The sequence below is a fragment of the Polypterus senegalus genome, unplaced genomic scaffold, assembly GCF_016835505.1.
Source record: "Polypterus senegalus isolate Bchr_013 unplaced genomic scaffold, ASM1683550v1 scaffold_5787, whole genome shotgun sequence".
NCBI classification, from domain to species: Eukaryota; Metazoa; Chordata; class Cladistia; order Polypteriformes; family Polypteridae; genus Polypterus; species Polypterus senegalus.
In genome coordinates this window covers 21,797-31,700 of record NW_024379120.1, presented here as the reverse complement: position 1 = coordinate 31,700, position 9,904 = coordinate 21,797, and the positions used below count along the sequence as shown (strand labels likewise).

Below are 9,904 nucleotides of genomic sequence, written 5' to 3'. Positions count from 1 at the left end.
AAGAAAACAACTTTGAGATATTTGTAAAAGAATATTTGAAATGTTAAGGAAATATGAAAAGATGATCTGTGTTGGACTGAATGGCCTGTTCTTGTCATGTTGTACAAACTCCTCAGATCTTTTAAATTTCTCTCTAAATCTTCTCAGGTCCAACACACCCCAGTCTGATCAGACTCCTGTGAAGTGTCGCTCTCACCTGTAGGAAGTGGAGATGGTCCTTGGTCTTTGAAAGCTCCTTCAGCTCAGCTTCTCTCCTCTTCAGCTCCTCAATCTCCTTCTCCAGTTGCTCCATGACTCCTTCAGCCTTCTCCATTTCTCTCTTTTCTTGTTCTCTGATCCTCTCAGTCAGTTTCCTGTGGGCTTCCTCAATGCACCGTATCAGAGCAGTGAAGCTCTTCTCATTTTCTTCCACGTCTCTTACCATAGACATCTGAATTGATAGGATAAAGATTTAGAATTGAGTCACCTGTTAAGAATAACCAATCATGAGGCACATTTGTTGCTATTTTGATGTTGTGATGAACAGTTTGAATTGGCTGAGTGACTGCTGGTACTTTATTTGCTGAAGGAAGGTCAGAAGCAGAATGACTCCAATACAATATGTTCACTCCATTATGCCCAGTACCATCATCACTCTGCTGATGTTGCCATTCATGAAATTGCAAGGCTTTATGAGATACACAGTCATAAAAGGCTTCTTTGTGAAGGATCTTGAGAGCCATTGACAGGAGCTGCTTGGGGACACCTCTACTGTCTTTTGAGGACTCCATTTGACCCACGAGTTTATATAAAAGCCTGTCTTTAAAAATGTCATCTCCTTCTCAGCCTGAGGTTAGGAGTGGAGTAGGACAATAACACCAGGAATAAAAGAAGAAGAAGAAGAAGAAGAAGAAGAAGAAGAAGAAGAAGAAGAAGAAGAAGAAGAAGAAGAAGAATTAGTAAAGAGGGAGTTCACTTGTGTGTTAGAAGGTAACATGTAACCATATCAGAGCTATGAGATGGAGATATTAAACAAGAGGGTCTAGGTGTTGGTCATGGGCTTCAGATTCCATTTAATTTCATGAACTGTTTGCATAATTACCTTCTTCCATCTCTTTTCATTGTAAAGCTCAGAGTTGTGTCTGTATTTTCATGTTTGATGTATTTCCACTTCATTTATGAACTTTGCATTATTACTAATGAATTTGCTATTTTAACTATGGGTCAGACTTATATGATGACCGCTGGTTGTGTGTTAAACTATGTGTGAAGTAAATGGTAAAAGGTGCCTGCTATCCAGGATCAACAACCCCAAAGCTGGAGGTGTTCTGCTGTTTTCAGAACTTTGCACATCTGGACAGTGACTCACATAACTCTACGACAGAAGGCAAGGATGTGAAGAACTAAAAGGTTATCTCCTAACCAGCCACTAGAATGAGAAAGAAAGGATAATGTGAGATTTTTATTAAGTAATTTAGATGTAAATTTACACCAAATACAGAGAGTATTGCCTTTTAGTACACATGTGGAAAATCTCCTTGGTTGAGTGGATAGGCTCCTGGCTGGAGCAGGGAACGATGGATCCATTGTCATTGTCACATGTGTCAAGTTCTAAATGAACAATTATATGAGGATGGATCAGACCACCAGTTAAGCAGGACAATTTAAAGACTTAGGTACAAAGCTGAGGAGCAGTAATGACAAAGTGATCAGAAGTTCAGCCTATGCCACACATAAGACTGAGGAAATTAGATAGATAGATAGATAGGTAGATAGATAGATAGATAGATAGAGTAGATAGATAGATAGATAGATAGATAGATAGTGACCCTCATAGAATCTTTATATAATTAAAGATTTATTTTTTCATAAAGTTGTATTCCAAATGCACAAACACTCTTTTGGCCAAACAATGCAATCCATAACAAACAACTTTTCCAAACAGAATCCAAAGACAGTGGTTGTAAAACAAACCACAGGTAAAAAATTCAGAAAATCACAAAACATAAGGCACAGCTAAAAGAATACAAGAACGTAAAAACTCAGAGCACATTCACAATGAAACTGTGGAGACCCTCGGGTTTATAGAGGAAGGAAGCTCCTGGTGGTGATTGGCAGAGGTCCACCTCTTGGTCAGTCACACACAAACCACTTGGAACATAACAAAGGCAGCTTATAGACAAAATCAAATACAAAGAATAAAGCACATACTCAACCAAATCAACATTAACATTAATAAATAAACAAAAAGACATGAAACAAGACAATGAACAACATTATGTGGAGGGAATCCTGGCAGATAAATGTCACAGTCAGCAAGGGTGTAGAGAGGGATTTCATACATAACTAATAGCAGAAATTCCAGGAGGAAACAACAAAAGCAGGCAGTAGAAACATAAACAGAAGTGAAGGTCGGTCTGTGAGGTTGACGCTCCTTCATTTCTACTTCTTCAGATGTCACCTCTGTGTCTGGATTGGACAACACAGTGTTGAGTGACACATTAGGCCCCCGAATTTCTTATAGCTAAAGACACACTCAACTGGACTCGACTGGCTGTTTAGTGCTTTAGTACACTCGATGGTGTTGGTCTGTTTAATGTGAGTCAGTGTTAAATAAATTATGTTGGATAAGTTTGGTCTGTCTGGGCACAGAAATGTGTGTGAAGAGTTCTGTATCTTCTGGATGAGAACTTTCACATAAATGAATCCTGGTAGAACTGGGCATCAGAGAGTGTGCTACCATAGACAGTATGCCAGTTCATTACAGGGTCAGAGCTACACTAGTGATCACAATGGAAGCCAATTTGGGGTTTCTGCCAATTAACCAAACTGAAATATGAGGATGTGGTGGAAGATGTGGAATAACTGGAAGAAACACACTGAAACACTGGAAAAGGGGTAAACTCCACATGGAAATAGAATGGAGGAAAGTGGATGAGAGATTCAGCAGATGACACCACTGGACAACCTTACTGTCCTTTGTGATAAAATATTAAAGCTTAAGTAAAACATTTGGAGGTGTAGGTTATGTAAAGTTTGCACTCAGTCAAAAGTGGAGATCCATAAGTTGTAGAGTCTAGTAAAACTGAGAGATACCAGAATGAACAAGAGAAGGCCATTACGGCCTCCAGAGTAAATCAAGAATAGACCATCTCTCCAAATGAGTTATTTTACAGGACAAGACAGGCTCTCCAATGAGAATATAACCTCTTAATAACAAAAGAACCTGAACACCTCATCTTTAAATCACAACATCATTACGGACAACATGGAGAGAAGGCTAACAAGATCTTAGCTCAGCAATCCACAAGCAGGAAGTTTGCAAGGCAATAATAGAAATTAACAGCGTAAGTGGAGACAAAGTAAAGAAGCCTAAAAATATAACTCACACATTTAGCAAGTACTATAAATCTTTATATTCTACTCAGTTTAAAGAAGACAGAGACACAATCTGAGGAGTTCTTTCATGTAATACAAACACAACAGCTGGACACTCTTAGTGCAGAGGAAATGGACAAACCTCTGACACTCTCAGAACTACTGGATGCTGTAAACTCACTCCAAAGTGGTGAAAACAACAGGCCCTGATGGCAACCAGTGGAATTTTATAAAGATGTTTTCAGCTAAGTTAGCTCCACTATTATTAGTAAAGTTTACAGAAGCTACAGGCAATAAAATCTACCAAAAAAATCCTAATTTTTCACACCTCCACCCACTTCTTTTCTAATCAGTCTTGAGGTGTCAGACAGCATCTTAGCAACATATAAAAATATTTCAAAGAATCTCCGCTTAAAGGGTCCTAGAATACGGTGGGAAAAGGACCTTTTAATGAATATCTCAGAAAAGGAGTGGAAGTCAGTCATGCATAGAATACACTCCAGCTCCATATGTGCGAAATATTCAACCATCTGACTTCGACTCTTTCATCGATCACATTTATCTCATTTAAAATTGAGAAGAATCCAACCTGCGAGAGTGGGAATAGATATCCAGCCTAACTAGGCCACATGTTTTGGGAGGACAACAAAGTAACATCATTTAGGGCCAAAATATTTGAATGTTTTATCAGACAGCCTTGGGGTCATAATCACTCCTAATTCACTAACAGCTGTGGTTGGTGGGCTACCAGAGGGGCCTAAAGTGGAGGAGGTCACATTGACTGTAACTGCCTTGACCACATTGTGTGCTCGTGGACTTGTCCTGCTGAACTTGAAGACCCCAGCCCACCTGTGATAAGTCACTGGGTCACTGATGTTTGACATTTAAAAAACAAATTTGTTCAAAACCTTTTTAAAATATGGCAAGATCTAATTAATAAAACTTTAAAATAAGCAACCATAACAGGGGAAAAGGAAATTCTGACATTTTATTTATTTTTTTGCTAAATTATTATGAATTTTGGCCCAGCTGCTGGCTCTTGTCTCTTTTTCTGGGTTGCAGTGTGAATCCTGTTTGGTAGTTTTTGTTTTTTTCTGCATTTGTTTTTGTTTGTTTAGATTTCTTTTTTTAACTTTCTGATTTTGTTTTATTATTTTTTATCTTAACTTTGAATGTCATTTGTTGTATAAGTTGATTGTATGCAATGCTATTTTTAAATAAAAACAACTTAGAACATTAATGGACGTTGTGCCCGCTGATCTAATTCAGAACATCAGCGTCGACCTTCAGTGTGAGTTTCTGTTAGTAGAGTTAAGTCCCCTTTAAGCAGCTGATGGAATATCAGAGGACTTTAGGGTGAAGATGTCTGAGTCTCCACTGAATGACACCTGGGATTCTGTCAACAGTGAAAGGCCATGAAGACACCACAACACGTCTTCTCTAACTCTCCCTTCTTGTGTCCCTACTCATCATCTCCAGTGAAGCTCTGCTGCTCTTTAACTTCTCATTTATTTCTCCTCTCTTTGATGTGAAGTGCTGTCATCACATTCCACTCACCTTCATCTCCTCCATCGCCCTCCTCGTCTCCTTCAGTGTCTTCTCTCTCTCTCAAGTCCCCTCTTGATGTCACTCAGTGTCACCCCAGCTGTTTCTGTTTGGACACAAAGAGGACACGTGTGGTCAGATCAGAATTCAAGTTCACTTTGTGATTTCTTCTTCTCTTTGGAGTCCTGAAATTATGTGAAGAAGCACCAAATGGTGGACTGAAGTTAAGTGTCTTTATCTGAACTTACTGTACATTGAGGTTGTTTAGTAGTGATGGGGATTTGAAATTTGTCTTAGATGGTCAGACTTACACTTCTAGTAAGTTCTTTACACTCCTGCTAGACTTGTTAGGGTTTTACCAAATATGAAAGCTCAGAGTCTTTGTCATAATCATACATTTGGTGGAATTATCACTCAGGGTTGACATTCAAAATGTCCTTACTGCTCCACTAAATAACATGATGTCTAATCACTAATGAAGAGCCTGATGAGTTATATCATTAAAAACAGAAAATCTACACAGGAATAGTATATTGACATTACTGAGCTGAACTTATTGTAAGAATCGTAGACTTAACTCTGGAGTACAATACAGATTGACATGTGACAATAATGTGTCTCTTAAACAGCCCTGAGATCAGCCAAATGCAAACTCTGATTCTTTAAAATGGACAAACCCCACAAAGGCAGACGAGCAGCTAAGCACACTCAGCGTGTAAGTGTCAGCAGTACAGAGTGTGTCTATTGACGTGTCAGACCTTCTATTGAATTACATTTAGGATGACATTGTGTGCTCACTTACTACGCTTACATCAGCCAACTAACATTATCTTGTTAAGAACACCTCAGGAGGGTCCGAATGTCAGACATTTCTACACGTAGCCCACGTGACGCTCGCACCCCTGCCAGTGGACATTTCTAGACAGCAGGCTATAGTTGGCCTCCCACTGCCTTAGAAACTCAAAAGAGAAACTGATCAGAGCAGAAAGAAACTCAGCAGGCTGTGAGGAGAGAACTCAGTTGTTTGTGGGCCATCTTGGGATATATAAAGAAAATTACAATGCAGAAGACCATTAGCATTAATACAGAATAACATTACCGTCTCTGGTTTCCATTTCAGCACATTTTTCAATTATTTCAGCATTCCGCTTTAGATCGCTCATTGTTCGCCTTCCTATTCCATCATTGAAGCAATACTTGAATAGCTGTTGCTGTTTCGTAAACGTTTAATAAGTTCAAACAGCACACACATATGTTGATAGGCCATAACAATGTATAGTAGTTTAGTTTAATTATAACAAAAGAGAAAAGCTACAAACCGCTATTAAAGCTGAAGGTACGTAACGGACACTGGGATTTCTGTTGTTCCAATGTGCAGAACTCGCAGTAGTAATCCGAGACGCTTGTGTGCAAAGGTTGGGATTTTGTTATTTAGTCCTGACAGTTAATCAAGTGACAGATAATCGAGTTTTACTGTAGATGAATAGATTTCTCTGTCACATTAAATGTACAGATTCCATAACTCAATAATTCAAACAGTTTCCATTAAACACTTACCTGCTTTTCTTCTCTTACCGTCTCCAGCTCGACCATTTTATGACCGTTATGTTCAGTCACTCCACACATCATGCAGATACACATCTGATCAGTTCTACAAAACATCTCCAGACTTTTCTGATGTTTTCACAGAGTTTCTCCTTCAGATTTCTATCAGGATCAGCTAGCTTGTGGTGCTTCAGGGTCGCTACTTCATAGTGAGGCTGCAGGTGAGTCTGACAGTAGGAGGCCATGCAGGTGAGACAGGACTTCACCGCTCTGAACTTCTTACCAGTACAGAAGTCACACTCCACGTCTCCAGGGCCGGCATAATTCTGAGGAGGAGGAGAACTGAGAGTCGTCTTCTTTAATTTCTTGATGACTTCATTCAGCAGAGTGTTTCTGTTCAGCTCAGGCTTTGTGGTGAAGGTGTGTCTGCACTGAGGACAGCTGCTCTCTTGGCTCTTTTCCCAGCAGTCCGTGAGGCACTTCAGACAGAAATTATGACCACAGGGGATGGTGACGGGGTCAGTCAGAGTGTCCAGACACAGCGAGCAGGTGATCTCGTCTTGTAATCCACACAGCTGGGCTTCAGCCATCGTCAGTCTGAGGAGAGGCAGGCAGAGAGAATCAGTCAGACAAACAAGGAAGTGACTTGTGAAGAAACGAAAGTGAAAGTTTGTCTGTGCTCAGTGAGGAGGAGGAGGAGATTTAAAGAGAAAGCTGAGAGCTGACAGAGAGAACATCTGAGGAGACACTGAGGGTGAACAGTTAATGTGAGACAGGAGCTCAGAGAGTGAAGACCACCAAGTGACAGAAGAGATGACCTGACACAGGGGTCTGCTAAAGTGTCACTCACGTCAGTACTTCTTATTCATTTATTACCCACTGAAGTCCACATCAGACTCCATATTAGTCCTCTTTATTAAACAAATGATCCATCCCATAGTAAGTTCTCATCTCCTGCTTATCAATAATGAATTTTTGTGTTTTTCTTTGTCCATGCCTGGAATTTATCAGATTATTCAGTAAAGACCCCAACTGAAGCCCACTCAGTTTAAGAAACAGAATAATATGATACATTAATAAACACAAGGATAGTAGAAATATGAAAACATCTTAAAAACAGACAGACAGACAGACAGACAGACACGTAACACACAGCAGGCGCTCGCCGCTCTCGGCTCCTTCACAGTTTTTAGATTTTCTTGGTTATTCAAGTCGTTTTATCTCAGGATTTGTGAGACTTAATCAAGTCTGTTGAACAGGCTCATCTACTCCTGCACCCATACGATTAACACACACAGATCCGAGTCCCACAATTGGGTATAAGTGATGCCCTGATGACAGTCCTACTGTAACAGCCCACCTCAGACTCATTCCACTTAAGTATGACGTACATAAGAGTGACCCCTCCAGCCTGTCACTTCAGTGTCTCACACTGGACTCGCTGTCACCAGCAGTAACAAATGTACAGATGTCTCTGAGACACATGAAGGTTCATATAACATTTAGTTTTATGCCAGTTCCAAATCAAGGGGTCTTACTTCTGCCGCCTTGCTCTTCTGTAACCAGCAGACACACCACATGCACTTCAGATCAGGTCATCTACCTCAACCTAAGCATTTTCATGCCTCGCCAGTACTTGGATTAGAAACCATCTAGGAAATGTTTGGGTGTCTGCTGGATTAGGTGTTGGTGAGGCCAATAGGTGGCTTACCCGTGGTCTGAATGTGGATCCCAATGCCCCAGTGCAGTGGCGTGGACACTGTTCTGTATAAATGGTGCTGTCCTTCAGATGAGACATAAAACTGTGGTTATTAAAGATCCATATGTGTTCCCAATGAATATGTCTTTGCTAAATTGCCCTCCAAGGATCGTGCCCCCTAATCGTCCCCTGTCTCTCATTAACTTTTCTCTCACCACCACCATCTAATAGCTCATGTGTGTGAGCATACTGGCACAGAAATGGCTGCCATCACATCTTCAGGTGGATGCTACACATTATTGGTGCTTGAAATTGCTCCCCACTCACTGTGTAGAAGAGCTTTGAGTAGTGAGAAAGCACAATAAAAATATAAAGAATTATTATTATTATTCAAGTGTAACCTCTCAGCGTGATAACAAACCCACGGCAATAATGCATTTCCAACATCCTTTTCTGTAATATTTACTTCAGTCACTCAAGAAATAATGTCAAAGTATAGAAATGTCAAAGGAATAGATAGATAGATAGATAGATAGATAGATAGATAGATAGATAGATAGATAGATAGATAGATAGATAGATAGATAGATAGATAGATAGATAGATAGATAGATAGATAGATAGATAGATAGATAGATAAACTTTGCAAATAGGACATCAGCCCTTCAAGTCTTAAATGAACACAAAATGCAATGTAAATAAATACAAAGCAGTTCCTTACTTTATGGCTTTTTCTGCCTCTTTCTTGTTCTTGGGCAAATTTGCATTAAGGAAGACAAGAGCTCTGACCCTTTTGGGCTTAAAGCGACTTCTCCTCTCTGAGATTATCTGCCCAGTTTTTGAGAATATTCTCTCAGAGGGAACTGATGTCGCCACAACACAAAGCTTCTTGGCCATCAGTTTGCTAAGCCTGGGGTAAACAGGGGCTTGACTCTCCCACCACTTGAGGGGATCCTCGTGTGTTGGAAGAAGAGGCTCCTCCAGGTAGGCTCGCACCTCCATGACAGCATCGGCGTGGGATTCCTGGCTTCCACTGTTCCAGCTACCTGCTCGTAGGGTGGGAGATATAACAATGGGAGATACCATTTTTATGTGACCAGATTAGATTAAATTAGATTCAACTTTTGTCATTACACAGTGTAAGAGAACAGAGTAATGAAATGCAGTTTAGCATTTAATTAGAAGTGACAATAGTAGATTTGCATATGTGCAGTATGTACAGATTAAATGCACTGATTTACAGCTGGTGGAAGTTTTAGAAAAAAAATGTGAATTATTGTTGCCACCCTTACTTCCTCATGGAAATAGGTCCAAACTATTGATCCAGCACCACTGCCTGCTCCTTCCAGTCCTTCCACAGCTGGTTGCTGTTGGATGGCTGTGTCACTGCTAATTCTTGCTGCTGCAGTTGACCGCCTTTGAAACGTCTCATCTGCTGTCCTGCCATCCTCTTAAAACGCTGGGTCAAGTGCAGCAGTATCTGCTGGTATGTGGTTGGCATGAATCCTGTGGAATTGCGATGGCATACTCGCACACAGACTGTCGATCACACCTTGCGCGGCCGCTGTTGTAGTGTTTCGCCAAAAATCAGCGGTGGCTCTTTGAAGTCCCCTGGCCAACACTATGACCTTCGAGGCTGTCAAGTAGCTGGTGGAAAAAAAACTTTAATGTGACAATTTTAAAGCTGAAACAATGATAAATATTACAATGTATTAAACAGATATCTATAGTGGTATCAAATATCCAGAATTTTTATCA

The 9,904-nt window shown here is 40.3% G+C and overlaps 1 protein-coding gene across 1 annotated transcript; it reads right to left on the bottom strand.

Moving 5' to 3' along the window:
* Positions 1 to 6,599: 6,599 nt before the first annotated feature.
* On the bottom strand, positions 6,600 to 7,079 carry LOC120519801 (E3 ubiquitin/ISG15 ligase TRIM25-like; the record flags this gene model as incomplete). The annotated part of the gene is made up of 1 exon (XM_039742608.1): positions 6,600 to 7,079. A coding segment is annotated over exon 1 (438 nt), but the record flags the coding sequence as incomplete, so codon positions are not given.
* Positions 7,080 to 9,904: the final 2,825 nt, after the last annotated feature.